The following is a 23,741-nucleotide window of genomic DNA, read 5'->3' on the forward strand; positions in this document are numbered from 1 at the left end:
TATTTCCCTGTCTTATTCACTGACACCTGAGCAGTCCTCACCCAAAATGGCAAAGGGCCCAAATGGTACACTACTGAACTTTCATGGACTAAGTGTGCAATAAATTTTCTTTCTGTGACACTAATATTCATAGCTACGGTCTCACCTTCGGCAGCATCTTCAAATCAAAGGACAATGCTACATTCATCTTCACTAACATAATAATGTTGCTATTTGTTAAGTGCTTACTACATGCAGAGCACTGTTCTAGGTGCTGAGGTAGATACAGGATAATCAGATTATCCCACATGAGGCTCACAGTCTTAATCCCCATTTTGCCGATGAGGTAACAGAGGCACAGAGAAGTTAAGTGACTTGCCCACAATCACACAGCTGCCAAGTGGCAGAGCTGGGATTCAAACCCATGACCTCTGACTCCCAAGCCCGTGCTCTTTCCACTGAGCCACGCTGCTTCCCATACACACCATCATCGACAGTTTTTAACTTGCATGTCCTTTGTGCAAGACCAAGTGCCGGATGCTATGGTCAAATTTCAAGAGAAAAAGGCAAAATCCCTGCCTTCGAGTTGCCTAATAGAAAGGCAAACAAACATGAAAATGGAAGCAGTCAGTAAAAGTACAAGCAATCAAACAGTTGTATTTATTGAGTGCTTACTATGCACAGAGCACTGTACTAAGTGCTTGAGAGAGTACAATATAACAGAGTTGGTAGACTCCCTGCCCACAAGGAGCTACGAGGGCTTAAAATAATAATAATAATAATAATAATGTTAGTATTCGTTAAGCGCTTACTATGTGCCAAGCATTGTTCTAAGCAATGGGGTAGATAAAAGGTAATCAGGTTGTCCCACGTGGGGCTCACAGTCTTCATCCACATTTTACAGATGAGGTAACTCAGGCACAGAGAAGTGAAGTGACTTGCCCAAGGCCATACAGCTGACACGTGGCAGAGCCGGGATTAGAACCCATGACCTCTGACTCCCAAGCCCATGCTCTTTCCACTAAGCCATGCTGCTTCTCATAAATGTAGAAGGATGTAGATAAGTGCTGTGTGGATGGTGATCAGGCCAGTAAGAGCTAGAGGGGATGAAAAGGGAAGATTTCAAGTTGGAGGCAGGGTTTTAGGGTTTAGAAGGGAAAGAGAAGCAGCATGGCCTAGTCGAAAGAGCATGCACCTGGGAGTCCGAGGACCTGGGTTCTAATATTGGTTCTGCCAGTTGCTCTGCCAATTGATTGCTGTGTGACTTTGGGCAAATCACTTAATTTCTTTGGCCCTCAGTTTGCTCAACAGTAAAATGGGGGTTAAATTCAATCAAATTTAAAGCAAATTAAACCAAAGTGGTCTTTGGAAAGGCAAATAACTTGACTTAGATTAGCATATTTTGGACACATAATCAGAAGGACTAATTCCCTGGAGAAGACACTAATGCTAGGAAAATGTGGAAGAGGCAGACCAGCAGCTAGATGGATAGAGACCAAAATAAAGATAGCGGAAGAACTGTTAGAAAGGTTGTGGATTATGGCAGAGGACAGGGCATTCTGGAGAAAGTAAATCCATGGAGTTGCTATGAATCGGAAAGAACAACTTAATAATAATATTTACAGTGTGAGCCCCATGCTTGACAAGGACCGGTCTGACCTAACTTGTAACTACCCCAGAGTTTAGAACAATTTTTGATATATAGTAGGTGCTTAAGTACCGTTAAAACAGAGATGAAGTAGAGTGGAAGAACATCTTCAGGAAATTGGCATTAGAAATGGCTCAGAGACAATGAAGAAGTGTGCTTGAGTGGAGAGGAGAGCACAGGCTGAAGTAATTGGGATAGACAGATATGAGGGAGCCAGCTGGTAGAAAGTCTTGAAGCTGATAGTCAAGAGCTTGAGATGGAATCGAGCAGCAATAAGGAGCCCCCATTAGGCTTTTGAGGAAGGGAGTGATGTGATCATATCAAAGTATGAGAAAGATGATTCCTGCAGCTATGCATGACTGGACTGGACTGTGCATGACTGGATAGGCTGGAGGCAGGGAGAACAGCATAGAATGTGTTGCAGTAATCTAGACAAGATGGTGAAGCTGTGGTTGTACCACTGGAGAGCAAGGGGAATTACTAAGAATGGGCAGATGTGAGTGACAGATGGTCTGTGGAAGGGTGAGTGCAAAACACTAGGTCTTGCGCAGTGCCAGAATTCTAATTTACTCCTGTTATTTGTTGACACTCCGCTGGAATGGCTGTTAAAACTTTTCCTTCATTCCAGGTTCTTTTGGAGAAATTGTCTACAGGTTTCCCTTGAGAACTCCCAAATATTGAATAGAATTTGTTCATTTTCAAACTGCCCTTTTCTATTTATTGATGGGTTGGTTTGAGTATCCAGGAGTCAAAGATGACTCTAAGATAGGAGGCAGTTTGAGGGTCAAGGAGGAGAGTGATCCTTTCAACATTGAAGAGAAATTTAGGAATAGAAAATTTAGAAGGTACCGTATGGAATTCAGTTTTCACTATATTAAGTTTGAGGTGTTAAGCCATCCAAATGGAGGCATCCTAGAATGGAGATATTGGAGGATAGTTCTAGATGGAGATATAAATTTGGAAACTCTCCTGCTAAATGTGTTAGTTGAAACCTTGTGAGCCAATGAACTCCCCAAAGGAGTGGGTACGAATAGCAAAAAGAGCAAAGGATCCAAAGTGAGCCTTGAGGGATAAACTAGAATTAAAAGATTAGAAGAAAAGGAAACTGAAGACAAGAATCAGGAAAGTGCTGTGTCTTTGAAACCAAAGTCAGAAAGACTTTCAGGAATGAAGTGTGAGCAACAATATCAAGGGCAGCAGAAAGGTCAGGAAGAGGGTAGACTGATGATCTGAGACTGATGTTTATCTAGAACAGGGGTGGCCACATCTGGCTTTTATGGAACCAAATATGGCTTGGCAATTCCCAGCCCAGTCTAGAGGAAGAGCCACCATCCCAGGCCTGCTGCACAAACCCAAGCCCTGAGAGCAGCTGGAGAACTGTGGGGCTCTCCAAGGTCTCCGGCTCTCCCTCCAGCAGCTCAGAGGCACTGATTGGGACCCTCATTCTTCCTACCTCTGCCTTCAAAACTGGCAACAAAGTGCTCTCCCACAGCAAAACTTCCCTCAGGCCCTTGGCTCCCCTCCTCCCCAAATTCTCCCTGTGGTAATAGCTGCAAAGGTTGTTGGAGTCACGCTGGCCCTTGGAGAAGCAGTGTGGCCTTGTGGAAAAGCACAGGCTTGGGCCTCAGAGGACCAGGGTTTTAATCTCAGCTCCTCCACTTGTCAGTCAGTCGTATTTATTGAGCATTTACCATTTGCAGAGCACTATACTAAGAGCTTGGAAGAGTACAATAAAGCAATATAGCAGACATATTCCCTGCCCACAATGAGCTTACTGTCTAGAGGGTGAATTTACAGTCTAGAGGGTGACTTGTCTGCTGTGTGACCTCGGGCAAGTCACTTAACTTCTCTATGCCTCAGTTAGTTCATCCCTAAAACGAGGATTAAGACTGTGAGCCCTATGTGGGACAGTGACTGTGTCCGACCTGATTATCTTCTACCTATCCCAGTGCTTAGTCCCTGGTACATAGTAAGTGCTTAACAAATACCATTAAAAAGCACCTGCTGCTTGTTGGCAGACTTGCAGTGCCTCCCTTCCTCCCAATGCCTCCCCCTGCCTCTTGTGTACCCTTCTTTTCCTTTCTCCTTCGTTCTGCTCTCCCCCTGCCAGTATGACTAGCTCTGCCAACAGCTATTGCTGTGAAGTGGCTTTGGAGGGCTTTGGAGAATGGCATGATGACATTCTTACATTTTGTTGTTTGGCACAAAAAAGTTGCTGACCCCTGGCCTAATATGTTTTCTTCTCTATTCTCTGGTTTTATGTCTTTTGGCTGTTTCACTGACATCTGCCTCTTACCCAAAGGAAGACAGGGAAACGAAAGAAGATGGACTCAGATCAGTCAATATTGTTGTTGGTACCTATGATGAACAGTCTGATGGCAGCAGGAGTCAAAACTATGCCCAAAATGAGGTTTTGGGATTTAATTATCCACGCTATCCCAGTCTCTATCTTCCAGGACAATTGAGTACTGGTTATATTTAAATAAGGAATTTTAATAGTCACACCTGCCAATAAATACACTCTCTCATTGGGACCCTTAAATGCACTGAATGTTGTTTTTTTAAAAAAAATTTCTATCCTGCTCCTTAAGGCATACACTCCTTTAGTATAAATGCAGGAGCATTTATAAGAATAATAGTACTTCATACTTTTATAATGCCTTTCATCAGAGAACTCAAAGTACTTAGCAAACATTAATTAAGCTTCATATAACCCTTTGAAGTAGAAATCTATTATTACCATCCCTTGAAAATTGGGGGAACAGGTACTGAGAGGTTAAGCAACTTCCCATAAACATTGTAATGCAATAATGGTTAGCTTTCCTGAACCCCAAATTTGTATTTAAACTGCTTTCACTTAATTTTCACATTCCCTAACTATGTATCAAATAAACTAACCAGAGAAATGAATATCGGGGAATGGTATTTTTTTAAAGTGGAATCCCAAAAAGGACATTTTCCCATGATATATGTATGAGTTGGTCAGTGCTCAAGCACTTAGCACAGTGCTCTGTACTCAGTAAGCGCTCAATAAATACTATTGAATAAATGAAATAAGTTCACTCCTTGAACATGTCTACCAGGTCTGTTGTATTGTACTCTGCCAAGTGCTTAGTACAGTGCTCTGCACAAAATAAGTGCTTCATAAATACCATGGATTGATTTATATTCCCTTTCATCATGTTCCTTCTGCAAATTTAAGGAGCACATGTTCCCCACGTTAATTGATAGCACCAAGTTTGAGCTTTCATATCATTACTACTCTGTTACCTAAATCAATCCATCAATCAGTCATATTTATTGAGCACTTACTCTTTGCAGAACACTGAACTAAGCACTCAGGAGTGTACAATACAATAGAGTTGGTAGACACGTTCACCGTCCACAAGGAGCTTGAAACTTAGATTTTCAGCCCCTCAGGACTATATCTAATTTCCACTTGTGGGAATTATTCCCTTCCAGCATTTAGGACAATGTTCTGCACACAATAAGTGCTGTGCTTAGTACATTGCTTGGCACATAGTAAGCACTTAACAAATACCATAATTTTTAAAAATACCATAACTACTACTCTTATTGCTGGATTCTCTATTAAGAATACTTTTTTTCTTGCTAGATTATGATATAACAGCCAGTGTTTTTTTCACCAAACTTTTTTGAAATGCAGTATGTCTGCCAAGGCCTCAGGTAGGTTTCAGTCATCACCTCCCTTATCTGCCCTATAAAATGATGGAGCTGGGAGCATACTTTCTCTGAGTAGGGAGTCAAAGCAACATAGCCCATCTGCTACCAGTGATACTTTAGAAATACTCACAGAGGTGAAGGAGCTTGGTTGAGATAGTGGTTGTGCCACTGATCCTAGTTAAAAGGCTGGAAGACACCAAGAATCCAGGCTTTGGTACTGGAATGCAGCCACCTTACCCCAAGAAATCTCTGATGGGATAACTCTTGTAGCCATCTTAGGGATGATTCCAATGGCAGTTCAGAGGTTGGGCTACTTTGTTAAAAGGGGCGTCTAGAGAAAAGGCTGAGGGAGAAGGATAAGGTAGTGAAAAGTGCATACTGGATCACTCGATTGATCAACCAGTCAGTCCTATCTATTGAGCATTTACTGTGTGCAGAGCACTGTACTAAGTGCTTAAGAGAGTACAATACAACAATATAACAGACACATTCCCTGCCCACAATGAGCTTACAGTCTAGAGGGGGAGACAGACTTAATATAAATAAATGACTTACTGATATGGACATAAGTGCTGTGGGGCTTGGGGGCTGGGGTGTGAAGGGCATGAATAAAGGAAGCAAGTCAGAAGGGAGTGGGAAAAGAGGAAATGAGTGCTTAGTTGGGGAAGGCCTCTCGGAGGAGATTTGCCTTCAGTAAAGCTTTGAAGGTGGGGAGGGTAATTGCCTGATATGAAAAGGGAGGGCAGTCCAGGCCAGAGGCATGGCATGGGCGAGAAGTCGAGGTGAGATAGATGAGATTGAGGTATAGTGACTAGGTTGGCATTAGAGGATCAAAGTGTGTGGACTGGATTGTAGTAAGAAGGTAGTGAGGTGAAGTAGGGGAGTGCAAGGTGATTGAGTGCTTTAAAGCCAATGGTAAGGTGGTCCTCTTTGGTGCAGGGGTGAATGGGCAATCTCTGGAGGTTCTTGAGGATTGGGGAAAGATGGACTGAACATTTTTGTAGAAAGGTTATCCAGACAGCAGAGTGAAATATGGGCTGGAGTGGGAAGAAACAGGGAGGTCAGCAAGGAGGATGATACAGTAATCAAAGCAGTGTGATGCCATAAATTTGTTGTGTGCATTTGTTGTGTCCTTCCTCCCCCTTAGACTGCAAGACTCATTGGGATAATGACTTTGGTCTGATTGCATTGTATCTGCCCCAGTGCTTAATACTCAGTAAGCACATAAGACCACACAATTATTATTACATCTAGTAGGATCCAGTACTTGGATGTTTAAAGATCCTGCAGATTAAAACATTCTCTGACAAATATTATGACCTCAAATATATTTTAGGTCTTTAATCAATTGGTATTGAGTGCTTACAGTGTGCAGAGCACTGAACTAAGCACTTGAGAGGGCACAATACAAAAGAGATGGTGGAAAAGATCCTTGCTCAAAGGAGCTTACAACCTAGAGGAAGAGACAGATATTAAATTAAAATTTCAGTTAGGGGAAATGGCAGAGTGTAAGAATATGTACCGAAGTGCTGTGAGGCTGAGGGTAGGGTGAATATCAAGTACTTAAGGGACATAGAGCGGATTTTTTTTTTTACTCACATAGTTTGACACCAAAAAGTGATATAAACAGCGTGTAATATTTTTAATGAAGCATAGCAAATTTTCCCACAGTTATACAAATATATTGACACTAAACAGTTTGCAAAACCGCACTCTTCTGAATTCACTTCGGTAATCAGGCTGCACCTAACGATAGACGATTACATGATTATAATACATCTGCATACTGTCTGTTTTTCTTTTTTGTATGTAGTTACTGCAAGGATCTAGTAGTACCTACAGTGGATGTTTTCCCATAGGGACTAAAAAAGTCATTTGAAACTTATTCCTTTCAGAGTGATGGGGAGAGGTGAATGGAGAGAGAATGTGAATAAGATTGAAAATGAGTAGTATTACTAAAGGTTGTGGTGTAGGAAGAGTCTTTGCTATTGTTTAAGGACTATCAGAATACAAGAAAAGAAGGCATATTTGGAACTTAGAAAAGAAAGAATAAGAAGAATTACATTTCCGAAACTGAAATGAAGTTTAGGATGTTTGAACTAAGCTATTCTTTTTAATGGATTATTTTGCTTATACAGAAACAACAAGAATCTAATTTAATTTATGAATGATATCAGAAGCCATGAAGTGAAAATAACCAATCACAAGATTTTAGTTAGCAATGAATCCCTTTGGGCCTCCCAAAGAAAATGTTGTTTTGATAGTTTCTTTTCCTTCCTATGTACAGCTTAGAACTCAAGTGGTCTCGCATTGAACTGCTGCATAGTGAGTATGAAGTGTGTGAAACGCTGGATACACTACCCTTGAAAATCACCAGGATAGGGTACTCCATGGATTCTGCTTTTGTTGGAGTAAAGGTAATTTACAAACTATTTAAGGTTCTGAGGCTGGACTGAAACATCTGCTAGCATTGCCCCTGATCTTGTGGTGGGAAACATTTAACATGGTTAAGACATTTGGGCTCTTACAATGACTAGCTCTCTTGGCCTTATCTATCCCTGGAAGACTTAAGAGACGGGAAGTTTAACTTCAAATGCTTCTAAAGTATCTCCTCCCCCTCCCCTCCCTCCCCTGCTCTGAGTCCCAGCTGATATTCATCAATTCCTTATTAAAACTAGAGTTTGTTATTCTCATTTGGTCAGTTTCTGTTTAGACTTTGACTTTACCTTTGCTTTCACAAGCAAATGGTCAGACCTAGTGAAGATGAAGGATTGTTTCACTCAGAACTGAAAAAAAAAAGATGTAGCGAAGGCTGCATAACTCATTCCTTCTTCACACTGTAATATCTCTCTGATGGGCAACTAAAACTAGAACTTCTCTTAGGGCCCTTTATGGGAGAAAATGCTGGGTTTTACTGATTCAGAAAAAAAAACAAAACACAAAGATTTGCTCTCACCCCAGTATCAAATAACAAGGCATTTCCAACCCATTCCCCCAGGACCCAACAAAAAAAAAAAGCTCCTGACTGAGATTCTGATTTAAATCCTATTCTTTATAAGGCAAACTACAGATCACTTTCCAAAATGCACAGGTCCCATTAATGTTCATAGAAGAATATATGATACAGTATAATTTTTCACAAGCACCATATTTTCTGCAAATGATATACTCCACTTTGCAGTCACAGTAGCAAAAAACTGTGTTGATTCTCAACTCTCACTGAGGCTATTGGTGATCTCTATTTCCTGTAAAACATGAGCTTTGTTTTACATCAGAGTGCTTGAGCTTGCAATCTTTCCTTGTAAATCCCCCATGACCTTTTCAAGTGCTTTCTACCCATTGAAGAGCTGCTGTTTAAGTGTCAATAGGAATAAAGAGAGGACAGTAGAAATATATTATGACAGCCTTCCACTGTCTGTTTGAAAACAGTTTCCCCCTTACTTAAGCTTTGAGACCCACAAGTGGTAAATATCTAAGTAACTGCTTCTTCATTACGGAGGGTAAAAGAACTTTAGAGCATATGGTAAATCCAGAGGTACATCGGCTTGCTGCTTCACAATTGTACCTTGTGAGAAACTTCAGCATGGTGGATTCAAGTGCTTCCTTTCAGTGAAGGAATGTTAACAGTTGCTAGCCCCCTTTATCCCTTTGTTCTTCAGCCTAAATGATGTTACTGTTGCCTGAGGTTTTATGGAAGGTAGTTCAGCTGCCTAAATCATTCTTGGAGAAAACTTGTGGGAAATACATTAAGCCTTTTCCCCTCAGAGATAGATGTGTGTAATCTGATGTATTCCCTTACTACTGTACTGGACAGATGAACCAAGTAGTTGTTATAATAGTAAAGCAAAGGACCCTGGATTTCCCTCCCCACATGCCACCAAAATTAAATTTCACAAGTCTTTTTCCTTCTGTTCCCTAAAGATCTCGGCCAACCTCTCTGATTTTAGTCACTTGCCAGTGGCTTCTTGAGATCAGGGCGATGTTTTACCAAATTATCCCCAAGGAAAATTAACAGTGTATTCATGTAGAGTGTGGGCTGCACTTCCATGCCAGTAAACCTTAGCAACCTAATTCACTCCACAAAGCTTTCATTCAAGTCAGTGAGAGTTATGGTTACATCCATGGACATGGTTGGGTTTTTAATTAATCCTGCCAGTGTCTTTAAGTTCTGTAGGGATAACAAATTTTCATATAGGGCATGTTGATGGATCATTCCGATGTCAGTGGAAACCTACTTCTTTACTACATCTCTCTCTCTACCTCCCTCCCCCTCTCCCCCACTTTTTTTTTTAACCCCTGTGGCCAAGCTATTTTTTTAAAAAAGGTTCTGATATTAGATTTTACACTTAATCAAGAGAAACTATTTTTTAAAGCTCTGGGAATTTTTGCACTAATTTCAAGAAGAGAAGGAAAACCTTGTTTTCCATTGTGATTACTTTGGCAGTAAACTTCCAAGAAGATTATTGCAGCCTAAATGTTTAATGGTTTGATTAAGAAAAAGCTTTTATATTGAAAACAGATTCAAGTGTATATGTTTGTTTGGACAGGACAAGTAGGTAGAGAAACATTCAGGATATTGTATTGGCTTTGTAAAACAAAAAAGAATAAAAAATCTTCCTTTAAGGTCAACCAACTGTCAGCCACAATTGGAAAAGATTTCACTGTTAATCCTTCCAAGCTGATTCAATTTGATCCAGGTATGTTTTGCTTTGACCATTTAACTTTACATTTTTGGGAAGGAATGTGGGTTTCTAGAGAGTCAGGGTTGTTAAACTACGAAGCAGCGAGAGGCTTGCAATGGTTCCCCAGCTGTGGGTTTCCTCTGTGACTTTCGGAGACACCCGCAAGCTATTTTCTCTAGTTTGACTCGGTCAGTCAGGTGAGTTAGGTCACTGTGCCTTTTCGACTCATTGTCCGTGCCACTGGTTTCTAGATGGCAATACCTGTCAGCCATGTGCTCTGAGTGGAGATGTGACATGGTTGGCCCTGCCTTCCCTAAATGCTTGAAGATCAGGGATAGTTCTCTTTGCTACATTCTGTTCCTGTCAGCCCAAGTTCTGAGATCAGTCACAACCCCTTGTGCTGGAAGGACGGGAGAAGAGGAGCAGGACAAAAGACAGTGTGACCTAGTGGAAAAGAACATGGGCCTGGGAGTCAGAGGACCTGGGTTCTAATCTCGTCTATGCCAAATGTCTGGTTTGTGACATTGGGCAAGTTGCTTACTTTTCTGGGCCTCTGTTACCTATCTGTACAGTAGGGATTAAGACTGTGAAGTCCATATGGGACATGGACTGTGTCCAACGTGATTAGGTTGTATCTATCCCAGTGCTTAGTACAGTGCCTGGAACGTAGTCAGCCCTTAACAAATATCACAAAAAATAATGAGGAAAAGATCTCCTTTAGCTCTCAGTCCTATTTAAAATGTGGCCATTGCAACTTTGCTCTCCCCTACAGAAGGAAAGTTTACAGGAGCAAAGGATCACATCTGAGATGAATCATGTCTCAAATCCTGCTTTAGAAATCAGATAATGTGATGTTTCAGAAAAAAGGTGAAAAGAAAAAAGCTCAACATGTCCCAGAATATTGAGCAAGTCTGTTCATGGGAGAGAGAGGAAATTCCTGACCACTTCAGCAATCATTTTACCACATGAAGCATGAGATTTAATTACCCTTATTTTGGCGTGCATAACTCTAAATGTTGTTATTATTGGTCATAAAATAATTCCCCCCTCCTACAGTATTTAACTTTCTGACCTGCATCAGTAAATTCCTCAGCCTGAGTACATGCTGTGTGAAGTATTTCCTTTTATTTGTTTTAAGTTTACCTTGCGTAAATTTCATCAGGTCCTTATGCCAAGGGCAGTGGAAAATGAAAGAAACTGGTTTTCCTGGTGGCCTTTATTCTATTTCGAGTGAAGGCAGCTCCTCCTTTCTTGCTTTTCCAAATGCAATATGCTTTTGTTGAGCTTGCTTTCCATTTCAAATTTGTTTGACAAATTTTTCTCAGATTCAAATTTTATGCTTGGAGTGGCATACCAGATACTGTACCTGTATGGGTTTGTAGGGAGCAGGATGGATTTCCAAGGGAGGCTGGGAATTTTCTTTTCCTGGTGATTTCTAAGAATGGGGTAGACACCCATCAGTCTGAGACTTCGAGCTTTTTCTGGTTTCGCCTGACCCAGATCTCTTCCAAAGGACCCGACAGTTCTTTGATCCCTGTGATTTTCCTGACATTTTGAAAGATAGCAAATTATGTCCATAAATGGATAACAACCTATTTATTTCCATGCTTCTCTCCATCTCCTATCCGAACAGTTTAGAGATACGACAGACATATTGGGCTCCAGCTGAGGGGCGGGAATAGGAAATGGACAATCCCTACATTCACTGGAATTCTTTCCTTCAACCAGATCTGACAACTAGCAGCAGGACAAAGAAAAAACTAGGCTTCTTTCAAAGGGAAAGCAGCTTTTCTCACAGTAGAATTACTTTACACTGTGATGTGATGGCTTGAGGGCAAAATTGCAACTGCTGAATGCCAGTAGCTCTGCTTGGACATGTCCTCACCATGCTTCAGACCTCACCTTCTTTTCAGGTTGTGCTGGCCTGGTATGCATCAAACAATGCACTGAACTCAGTAGTCACCCAATACATCCATCAGTCGATTGAATTTATTGAGCACTTACTGTTTTTAGAGCACTGTACTAAGCACTTGGGAGAGTACAATATAACAGAGGTGGCGGACAAGTTCCCTGCCCATAAGGAGCTTACAATCCAGAGGGGGAGGCAAACATTACAATAAAATTATGGATATGTACATAAATGCTTTGGGGCTCTGGGTGGGGTGAATAAAGGGTGCAAATCTAAGTATAAGGGTGTCTCAGAAGGGATAGGGAGTACTGGATATGAGGCCTCAGTCGGGAAAGGCTTCTAGAAGGAGATATGATTTTACTAAGGCTTTGAAGGTGGAGGGAGCGATTGTCAGATGTGAAGGGGGAGGGTGTTTCAGGTCAGAAGCAGGACATGGGCAAGGAATCAGTGGTGAGATAGACAAACTCCAGGTATGGGGTGGTAGGTTGGTGTTAGAGGAGCGAAGAGAATGTAGTGGGTTGCAGTAGGAAGCAGCATGGCTCAGTGGAAAGAGCAGGGGCTTTGGAGTCAGAGGTCATGAGTTCGAATCCCAGCTCTGCCACTTGTCAGCTGTGTGACTGTGGGCAAGTCACTTAACTTCTCTGTGCCTCAGTTCCCTCATCTGTAAAATGGGGATGAAGACTGTGAGCCCCACGTGGGACAACCTGATTTCCCTGTGTCTACCCCAGCGCTTAGAACAGTGCGCTGCACATAGTAAGCGCTTAACAAATACTAACATTAATTAATTAGGAAATCAGTGAGGTAAGATAGGAGGGGGCAAGGTGATTGAGTACTTTAAAGCTGATGGTAAGGAGTTTCTAATGGATGCAGTGGTGGATGGGCAACCACTAGAGGTTCTGGAGAAGTAGAGAAACATGGACTGAACAGTTTTTAGAAAAATGATCTGGGCTACAGAGGGAACTGTGGACTGGAGTGGGGAGAGACAGGGGGCATGGAGATCAGCAAACAGGATGATGCAGTATTCATTGTAGAATATGATAAGTGCTTGGATCATTGTGTCACTTCGATGGAGAGGAAAGGACAGATTTTAGCAATGTTATGAAGATGGAACTGGCAGGATTGGGTGACAGATTGAATATATGGGTTGAATGAGAGAGATGAATCAAGTATAGTGCCAAGGGCTTGTGAGACCAGAAGGATGGTGGTGCTGTCCTCAGTGATGGGGACAGTCAGTGGTGGGGACAGGGTTTGGGTGGGAAGATGAGTTCTGTTTTAGTGACTGTTTTCCTCACTAGATTGTATGTTCCTTGAGAGCTGAGATCATGTATGTTAATTATGTTGTACTCTCCCAGGTATTTAGTACAGTGCTCTGCACACAGTAAGTGCTCAGTAATTACTGAGAAATCTCTTTTAGTTAGCAAATGACAAAATACATTTCAGACAGTGTAAGCTGGCAGAAGACTTTGATTTTACTGGAAATAAAATGGGTGCATCTATCCTTCCCGATGATGCCACTTAAATGATCAGGGAACTGCCCCTTTCCCCATTTTACGGCCTCTCCCTATCTAACCTCTTGCTCTTCTTAAACCTTACTCCACTTCCCTGCTGCATCACAGCTTTGAAAATGGTTTGCCCATTTCCTCACAGTTCCCTTCCACTCTCCTCCCTCCCACTGCCCATGTTTCTGGAGCTAGTGGCATAAAGAAGGTTAGTGTTATATTGTCAAATTTGAAGCGTTCTAAGTTGAAACTCGGTGTAAAATTTAAAACAGATATTGTTGATCATAACTTGAAATGTCTTTAATTGAAGATTGCCTGTAGCAGGCCTTAGAATGCCCTCTATCTTCCTATACAATAATAACTTGAATTCATTGAATTCCATTCCAAAGACTTCAAAACAGGTTGTATACATCATCATGTTTATGCAGTAAACAGCCCTTTAAAGATAGGTAAAAGGAGACTGGTATTATTCTTGTTTTAACTGAGGGGGTTAATGTGTTTCACAATTTTTTCTAGTAGATGGTCTAAGCAGGAATAAGAATAATCCATATCTCCAAGCAGTGCTTTTTCCCATGATCCATACTGCCTCTACCACCTTTTAGTGGACTTCAGTCTGGGCAGCACAATAAACCACACCACTGCACATTGCATAATAATAGCAGTAAAAGGATCTGGTGGAGTGTTAGCAGTTTGAAGCTTTTTTTCATTATTAAATAGAAATGAAGATTAGGAATTAAACTTAATTGTGTCACCTTTTAGCTCGTAAGCTCCTCGAGGGCAGGGACTGTGTCTTACTTTTATTGAATGCTCGTAAACACCTAGTGCAGCGTTCTGCCCACCAAAGGCATTGATGAATGAATGAATGAATCAGTCAATCATTGGTATTTATTGAGGGCTTATGAACAAAGATAAAACAAGAAAGGGAACAAATGGTTCAGGCAATTTCAAGAAATTCCAACCCCTAAATTCCCCCAGGAGGATACTAAAATACAGAGTATTACATCAGCAGAGGCAACATTCACTGACTAGAAACAGTGAAAGATAGTTCATATAAGCAGCTGCCTTTAGAAAGCAACCATTTCCCAGGTCCCGTGTATACCACATAATATCATTTTTAATTGACCGCACAAGCATTTTAAGTAATTTTAGCTACTTTAGAATTAAAATTTCAAAATGTAAATACTTGGTCTATTCTCCTTATGAAAAAAGGGAGCAGGTGGGAGAGAAAGAAGTCTTAAATCTCATGTACTAACCGTTGCTTCTACTGAATAATGCAGCCCTTTTTATTACAGTGTTTGCATTTAAACCAAATCATCATTGTCCAGAAACAAATGTGGTCTTTTAATGTTATTTGGGAGAACAGCAGGAGTGCAGCCAGTTGGTGGGAGCACAATAGATCACCCAGGCTACTCTAGTCTAGCTGTAGACATGTTAATTAATATATTTCTTTGACACCTAGGTTGATTGAAATAGCAATTAAAGAGTAATTAAAATGTTTACTTCTTGTAGGAATGTCAACTAAGATGTGGAATATAGCAATTACCTATGACGGATTAGAGGAAGATGATGAGGTCTTTGAAGTAATTCTGAACTCCCCTGTGAATGCAGTTCTTGGCACAAAGACAAAAGCTCTAGTGAAAATTTTGGACTCAAAAGGAGGTATTCTTTTGATCCTCATCTTGAAATCAGGAGCAGTCTTGGCTCAGTGCTGCTGGCTTTCAACAGCCAATGTGGTTGATAACGCCTTCAAATCAAAATGCTTAATTTCTTGTCAAGAAAGCAATCTCAAACCCAGTAGACCCTTTATTGTGGTCCCTGCTGCATGCTGTTTTTCTCCTGTTAGGAACGATCACTTGAGAAAAGCAACAAGTCAGAAAGGTGGTTGTTTTTTCCCACCCTCTTTGCTGTTTTCGCAGGAAAAAAAGGTATTGAAAATCGATTGATAATTACTTTCCCCCAGTGAATGCAGCACTGTAATTTTCCTTCTCTGTCAAAGAAGTCTCTGAAAACCTAAAACCCAAGCCCACGTTACAACATGACCAGAAAACTTCTAAGAGATAGAACAGTTGAAGAAAAACAGAAATGAAAGATGCAGCTGGCTTGAGAATTGAGGGTCATTAGAGAATATTCATGAATTGCCCCAGACAGCAGGGAAAAAGAGTTCTTGTTTGCTGTATCCTGAGGAACACCTGCAGGACTCAACAATCTGGAGGATAGTCTAAGCTTCCATTTCCCAAACTTCTTCTCCTAGTGACCTTTATGGCCATCTGACTTCATTCCAAAGACCTTATTGCAACACTGGGTTTATGTTTTCAGGTCTTCCAATTTTTTTCTTCCAGGTTTTTGCTTTCTTCATGGACATTTCCTATTGTCTTCAGTGTTTTCCCCTTTCTCCTTGGGGAAATGGAGTTACTGCTCATTTCCCCTCAGAATATTCTTTTTCTTTTTTCCCTTCAACCATCGCCAATCAGTCAGTGAATCAATGTCTTTATCGAGTGCTTACTGTGTGCATTGCATTGTACTCTCTACTAAATGCTTAGGAGAGTACAATATAACAGTGTTGGTAGATACATTCCCTCCCCGTCCACTACCATCATCCTATTGCCAGACCAACCCTTTTCCAGCAGAGTCTGCTGGTCTTGATTAGCCCTCCATGAGACACAGCAAATCATCCTTAGGCATTTAAAGCACCTCCCCATGATGTCTGTAAGTTGCATTCTGAAGGCACAGACTACTTCACTGAGACTTGGCCTCCTGATGTTGTTATTGTGATTTTTTTGGAAGCTCTTTTTGATAAAATCAATTCATCTAGTTTTTCAAATGCCCTTAAAAAATTGAGAATTCTGGTGCAGTGGAGCAAAGGAGGCCAGGGAGTGCTGTATTCTGCACAAGTGACCACAGTAAGACATATTTCTATTACATTTCATTAATGAAGAGTTGCAGAATAAAATGTGGGCCAGAGGAATAGAAGACACCCCAGGGAGTGGTTTACCATAAAGGAAGCTGCAAGTATTCACAATTTCTGTATTGAATGTAGAACAGCCCAACTTTCCCATAGGCAAACTGATGGAGAAGGAAAAAGTAGCAGGAAAATAGCAAATAGAATATCATCTGGTGGAAAACCATCCATCCAGCTTTAATTACAACCTGTTCCAGCCTCCAAGTCAGTGTAATCAGTTATCTCCTTCTGTAAAATGAACTGACTGACCATTTGCCATCTTGCCTGTTTTCAGGTCAGTGCAGCCCTGCACGTTCCTCTGACCCAAATGGGTACAACTCATGGGGGAAAGACATGTGGCTTCCAGTGTCTCCAGGCTCATTATCACCCTCCACTCATGGTGCAGTTCACTTAGAAGGAAGCTCTCTTTCACCTTTCAAAGGCACGGCATTAAACCCCAGAAGGGACAAGCTACGGGGATTTGAGTCTACAGAAATGTCCAGGACCAGGCTTAGCGCAATCACCAATGGCAAAACAGTAAGGATTAAATGTAACTTAAATAAGAGATGAAAGATTCTTCAGCAGTTGTTGCGTAGGATCTATTTCTATAACAATCCAAAGAGATGAATCTGTTCCCAGGGGACATACTTAGTGCATACAAGGAGGGGCGGCTGGGGGCGGGGGCGGGTGGTGTCTTTGTATATTTTTGTAAAAACCCACTTTGAGAATTTTTTTTTCCTTTTCCTATTAGCATGATGAGGATTGCTACACAACTGGTTTACAGGCTCTGGTTCAATCTGAATATGTTTGGAAAAGTTAAAATAAGTCAGATGTGTAGGTAGATAACTTTTCCTTCTGAGTACAAGGGTGAGCTTGGGTCGGAACTTGCAGAGACATAGCTTCAAGAGGATGGGTCTTCGAAGAAACAAGGCTTCCACTGGATGGGAGGCAGAGGAACAGAGAACTAGAGGGACAAAGAAGAAGATAAAAGAACAGAATGATGGACTCAATCAGCCCCTGTCCGGATACCAGTGATTGTGTAGTGGGGGCTAAACTCTTCCAGCCAACTGGGACAGGAGGGGTACAAAGAGTCCCTGGCCTGCCTCAGAGTTCCTGGCCTAGCCCTGGAGCCTGGTCTGGGTGACTCAAGCCTACAGCCTAGTTCAAAAGCTGAGTTGGGGTCCTAGAGCAGGGGAGAGCCTAACCCAAGTGTTTCCACCACAGTCAGGTGAGAGCCCACTGCCAGAACCATCCAGAACCCTCTTCCTGACACCATCCAGGTAGTTTAATTCCATCCAACCCCCTTCTGGCTTTGTTTGAGAGGTGGAGCAGGGAGCTAAAACTACCCACCCTGGCTTGGGTGTCGATTCTGTGAGTGTAGCAGGGAGGGAGAGGAGTTGGCACCTTTGAATGGGTGAGATCTCTAGAAATCAATTGCCTTATTTTCTTTTTTCTAACCCAAATCCCCAGTTTAACCATGCACACTGTTCAATTGAAAAGCTTCAATTCCTCATTAGATACTGTGCAAATCAATTTGCTTTCATGCTGCTCGAGAGCCAAGTTCAATTTTATTTTGCTGTCTGGTCCTTTTAGGTTCATCCATCATCTGTTTATAAAAATGGAACGGATATCATTTTTAAAGTAAGAATTTTCTAAAGGGCACTCCATATTCAGATATGCTTTTCATTATTCTCTGTCTTGCTTTAGTAATGGTGCATAAGCATAAGGATGCAGAATGAGCAAAGTGATTTTCCTTTCATTCTTCTTATTCCTTTCTTTTTTTTTTCTATCCCTTCTTTTTAATCACTTTTTTGTTGATTTTATGGTTTGGAAAGTTAGAATTCAAAATATATACCCTGTCTTTTGACTTTATTCCAAATTTAGAGTTGTTCATTTTCAACAACCTCCTCTTCCTCATGTTTCTTTGGCCTGTGTTGTTTTTATGCCTATTTTAAAATCAAGTATCATGGGATTGTATCACTACGAGTGGAAGAGGCCAGCTCCCCAGCTAACCCCCCAAAGAAGGTCAAAGTGGCTACTATTAATCACCATCATCTTCAACGGAAGAAAACTTCCGGAACGATAGAATTGCCTCAGGCTGATAAGGTGGAACAAACACCAAATTCACACTTCCAGAGTCAGGTATGGAAATCCTTTTGACTTCCTAATGGGTTTTCCACTGTTGTTTGCTCAGACATTTACATCTCTGAGGCTCTGTATCCCATTTCCAAGTCTTTTGACCAAGTTATTCAGAATGGGATTTTATAAATTGAAAGAATGTATATATGACAAACTTCCTAATAAACTTCAGTTTAGTTCAGCTGTTGCATTCCTGATTCAACCCCTTTTTATAGGACCCTTCACCATCCTTTCCAAAGAAATGCAGCCTGGAATTAAAGGGTTTCTTGCATTTTGAAGAAAGCCTCCAAAAGTTATTTCAGTGTGATGGGATTTCCTGGAAGCTGTGGAGCTCTACAAACAAGGTGAGAGAAATGCAATGAGTGCTCTGCATATTCCCCCCAAAGAATAATATCGGGACAAAGGGAATTTCTGTTGGGAAATCATGTTTATTTTTCCGTTTAAAAGTCAAAAAAAAGTTGCTCATATTCCATCTTTATAGTGAGGGGAAAAAATTGACTCCATGCAGAGCTTTTAAAAAGAAAATAAAAGTGACTGGCTTGGCTTCCAAAATTACTGAAAGATAAGTGTGGGAGAAAAAAAGGAAACTGCAACATTGATGAACATTTTGTCAAAAACTATTCGGTTGCTGAAGGTCACAAAATAGGAATATGATTTATTTTTCTCATATTTGTTAGTCCTTACTTTGTACAGAGGGCTATCATAAATGTTGAAGAAAGATACAAGGATAATAATTCAGAGAGTACCACAGAGGACTCCTAGTCTAAAAGTGAGGGGTGAGAGGAATGGCAATATAGCAATCAACTGATAACCCAAGAAAAGAAATAAAATAGAAAAGGAAAAAAGCAATGTATTCATAAACAGAAATAGTAATGACAAGAGTAGCTGCAGTACGTTACCATTATGCAAGTTTTCTGGCTCCTCAGCTCTCCAGTAGGAGGGTCCCTAGTCCAACAGTCACAATCTTCCCAAAGTTCCAACCGTTGTTTTGGGTGTGCTGTGCCTTCAGCTTCCACCTGTCCTGCTTTCGCCAGCTAGACTTTTCCCCAGTGATGGTGGGTGGGGAGAACAGAATTACTTGGTGGACCCCCTGGATCCAATGGAAGAGCAGTTTTGGACCCCATCAATTAATCTTCAATTAATGATATTTATTGAGAGCTTACTGTGTGCAGAGCACTCTACTAAGCACTTGGAAGAGTATGGTACAACAGAGTTAGTAGATAAGTTCCCTGCCCACAATAAGCTGACAGTCTAGAGGGGGAGACAGACATTACTATAAACAATTTACAATATATAATTTATAGTTAGTGAATGTACACATTTCAGAACATTTTGGCATGGTGAACACAAATGATGTATTTTCAGGGAACGATTGAGAGGACTTGTCCTCCTGAATGGAGCTACCACTCTGGTTACTGCTATTCCTTGATTACTGAGAAGAAAATCACCTGGAATGCAGCTGCTCAAGCTTGCCGGGAACAGTAAGACTTCAGTTCATCTTTTTCATCTGTGTTTGCTTTTATAGTACTAGGATTTTCCCTCTGTCATTTGTATGTTTTCTTCTCTACACTTTCTGGTCTCTTCACTTCTCCCATTCATTATGGTTTAAGCCAACCATATAACTCATTTTGGCTTAAGGTTCATATATGTTTTTCACAGGTCATTTGGATGAAATTAAAAATATTATTGGGGGAGCTCAGTGGAAGATTCTAAAACCTAGTTGGGGCCAGACCCACACTGCTTGGACTGTTCACCCTGCATCTTTTGGACTGGGGAATCCAAAATTATATTTGTTTGTTATTTGTTGTATAGTCTTTGTTTTAGGAGAAAAAGACATGAGCACAAAACAAGTCCTATTTGCATAAAGTCACTATGCTACACCATGAGCCCTGGGAGTTGCTTCTGGTAGGAGCTTCTCCAATCTTGTCCATCATTGTGGAAGTCCAGCTCAACAACCTGGAGTCAGGAACCAGAAACAGCTGTCACCTCAGGAATCCAATCCCTCTCTTCCCCGTGTAGCGACTAAGAAGATATCATTCTGAAAAACTCAACATATGTGTTCCCATACATAGGTAGTGAGAGGGAGAAACTGCTCCACCCCAACAGCCCTGGGACTCCCACTGACCCTTGGTCCCACATGGGAAGGATACAAAACAGTGGAATCATGAGGATTTCTCAGCGTTTAAAACACTGGGATGGCCACCACCATAGCTGGAGATGTGAATTCTATGCCTAAAATGTCAGGAACCTTAAATCCTGCTGCTTCTGCTGTATTTATTGTCATTCGTGTCTTTTATATTTGTGTTTCATCTTCCTTTCGTGTCTCTTTGTCAACCCCCTCTACTCTTGACGCTTAGGTTGTGATCCCCTTGGGCGCCAGGGACTGTGTAGTAGTGGTAATTAAGTGCTTCCTGTGTGCAGAGGATCACACTGAAAGGTGGAAGAGAATACCAGGTCTATATTTAACCTGAGTACTTCTTCCCCAGCACTGAGTACAGTGCTTTGCCCAGAGTAGACACTTAACAAATATTATTATTACTATATACGGAAGAAATAAGTTCTAATGGAAAGAGTATGGGCCTGGGACTCAGGGGACTATGCCACTTGCCTGCTGTGCAATGTTGAGCTAGTCACTTAACTTTTCTGTGCCTCAGTTTCCTCATTTTAAAAATGTGGTTGAATACCTTTTCTCCTACTTAGGCTGTGAGGCCCCTGTGGGATGGGGACTGTGTCTGACTTGATTATCATGTATCTACCCCAGTGCTTAGTACAGTTCTTGGTACATAGTAAGCATTTAACAAATACCACAAGTAACATTATTGACAGCATTTTTAGAGATACTTTAATTGGTCAAACTCTGATTCCTCCATTTTCTTTTATTTGAGTGTAGACACCTGGGCAGCTTAGTAAGTGTGCTTACTAAACAACACATGAAATGGCTTTGGGACTTCAGTGGAAGAAAACCTTTTTGGATAGGCAAGTATCCTGGATGTTTTATTTATTCTGCAAGCAAGATGGATGGGAGTACTATTGCAATCTCATAATCCCCAATTAAGGACAATGACGATTTACAGGCCTGTTCCTAAGAATAAAAGAAATGCCATGATTAAATCCAACCAGAGGTCCACAGTCTAGCTCAAAGTTTTGTCTTAGAGGAGGTGCAGAATGCATGGAGGAACAACGTAATGGTTTCTCTCTGACATTCATTCTCATAGTTAAGGATGTATGTTATGTTATAAGGTCAAATTTACAGTAAGGAGAAGAGAGATTGTAATTCAACTGTCTGAAATTCAAAAATAGATATAAACACTCTTGGAATATCAGTTTGGTGTTAGTATAAAAACACATGGCTTTTGCACATTCGTGTTGATTCCTAATTTTCGTTTCTTGAACTATTAGTTTACTAGTTGAGTCAGGTTCATCTGGAAGCATTTCAATAGTAAACAAACATTCTTGTAAAAATATACCCCAGAAACCTAACTGCATTCCAAGGGAACATAAATGTGAACATTCTCATGCCTATGTAAAGATTCCCTAGCAGGGCCAGGACTTTTGAAACAGAGCTGTGTTTCTTCTGTTCAGGAAATATATAAATTCAGTAACATCCAATAGACCTCCAACCTTGTTTTTAGGTTTCAGTCAAATGTTCCATTACTCAGATGAAAAGAGAAAGATGACATTACAAAGGGAAGCTGAAGAGGCTGGATAAGATATGCTGAGACAGTTTTTAGGGAGAGTCCTTGGGCCCTATCTCAAATCTGGGTTCTCAAAGACATTGAATTATTTAGCCATGAAAATGCAATCAATAATTCTAGAAAAGTTTCACCTTGGTTCCAAATAGAATGAATAGATTTAACAGGTTGTTTTGGTTTCTGCTAGGTTTGAATGATCAAGTGAATGCCGGCCACTGGAAGTGGAATGGAGGAGAAACCGTGACCTTCACAAACTGGAAAAGAGGGCCTCCCCGTCACTCAAAAAAGGGAAAAAACTGTGTTTTGGTACAAAGGCGAGGAAAGTGGCAAACCAAGAACTGCAGGAAGGGCAAAGGTTACAATTATATATGCTCCAGGAAATTGTAAACATAATTGACATTGAAAAGGCCTAATGGACTTTCTTCATGGAGCAATGCTTTTCAACATATTTATTTTCAGTATTGTGAAGGTATATGTTTAGGAATGTAACTTCATTATTGTTATAGGTTGTTTTATGGATTTGTCATTGAGTATAAAAGGCTTTATTAAAATCAATCACAAATCAGAAATTCCCACATCTGGTAATATGTTTCATACCCTTCCCCCCTCAACCACCACCCAAAAAAACCCCTCAGTTCTTCTAAGCAAAACTCAATATTTAAGTGCAGTATTTGTGTATTTAAAGGAAAACCCTCAGGACCTCAGCCAGACTAACTCCTTGCTTCCACTCCTCTAGCTGATGCTTCCCTTCCCTCTCAAAGATAGTCCATCACCTGAAAGTTGTGCAGCATGATTTCTTTATTAACCTATTGTATCTTATATTTAGTCTAATATAATTACTATGAGATAAGTTTTGGAAAGAAAACATATTGGAAGCAGAATCTCTTTATGCACCTCTGAAGGAGAGATTAGGAATGAGGGAATCACTACTGGGAGCTGGAATTATTTGGCAACATCAGTCAGAAGAGCCAAATTTTGTGTGTGCCTACAAGGAAAGTTACAGGATATTATTCTAGTGTTCAGCTGAGAATCTAATTTTCTCTTCATTTCTTCAGTACTAATCATGCAGCAGATCAGTTTTCCAAGATGAGTAGGCAGTCATCATTACAAGATAGCTGGGTTTTCCATGCAGTTTAAGAAATATAAACCTGTCCAAGTGTACGTTCATGTCTCTGTGTCTCTTCCTCTTTTCCTTTCTTCCATCCCCTTTCTTCCTCCTCTCCTTTCCTCTCTCCCCTCCTTCATCTCCCCATCTCCCATTCCCTCCCCATTACAAGCACTTCTTTACAAATTGGTATTTTATATGGACATTCAGAATAAACCATAAGCTTGAACGTTTCAATAAATCACAATGATAATCAGTGAAGAATAATGTTGTCTTGCCCTCGAAAGTCACCACACAGCTAAGGAAGAAAATTCAAGTAATGCTATGAACCTTGAATTAAGATGCAATCATTATTGACGTGGAAGTTTTTCTAATCAATCAGTGGTATTTACTGAGCACTTACTGTGTTCAGGAGCACTGTGTTAAGCACTTCTAGCTGGTTCCAGAAATATATATCATGTTGTGA

At 40.8% G+C, this 23,741-nt stretch overlaps 1 protein-coding gene across 7 annotated transcripts in view; it reads left to right on the forward strand.

Annotated features, from left to right (window-relative positions):
* FREM1 (FRAS1 related extracellular matrix 1) overlaps nt 1-22,739 on the forward strand; it is a 157,972-nt gene extending 135,233 nt beyond the window's left edge. For 5 of the 7 annotated variants that reach the window (XM_029055735.2, XM_029055733.2, XM_029055731.2 and 2 more), the window contains 10 exons: nt 7,599-7,728; nt 9,936-10,008; nt 14,911-15,060; nt 16,635-16,876; nt 17,933-17,980; nt 18,302-18,481; nt 18,694-18,822; nt 19,844-19,959; nt 21,369-21,454; nt 22,358-22,739. In XM_029055735.2, the coding sequence (XP_028911568.1) occupies nt 7,599-7,728; nt 9,936-10,008; nt 14,911-15,060; nt 16,635-16,876; nt 17,933-17,980; nt 18,302-18,481; nt 18,694-18,822; nt 19,844-19,959; nt 21,369-21,454; nt 22,358-22,557 (1,354 nt within the window). In that variant the 3' untranslated portion in view covers nt 22,558-22,739. Of the gene's footprint in view, nt 1-7,598; nt 7,729-9,935; nt 10,009-14,910; nt 15,061-16,634; nt 16,877-17,932; nt 17,981-18,301; nt 18,482-18,693; nt 18,823-19,843; nt 19,960-21,363; nt 21,455-22,357 lie in introns of all 7 variants that reach the window. The other 2 variants (XR_003756015.2, XM_029055737.2) reach the window with 2 other exon arrangements.
* Nucleotides 22,740-23,741: the final 1,002 nt, after the last annotated feature.

This window comes from Ornithorhynchus anatinus, chromosome X5 (genome assembly GCF_004115215.2).
Source record: "Ornithorhynchus anatinus isolate Pmale09 chromosome X5, mOrnAna1.pri.v4, whole genome shotgun sequence".
In the NCBI taxonomy this organism is placed as follows: domain Eukaryota; kingdom Metazoa; phylum Chordata; class Mammalia; order Monotremata; family Ornithorhynchidae; genus Ornithorhynchus; species Ornithorhynchus anatinus.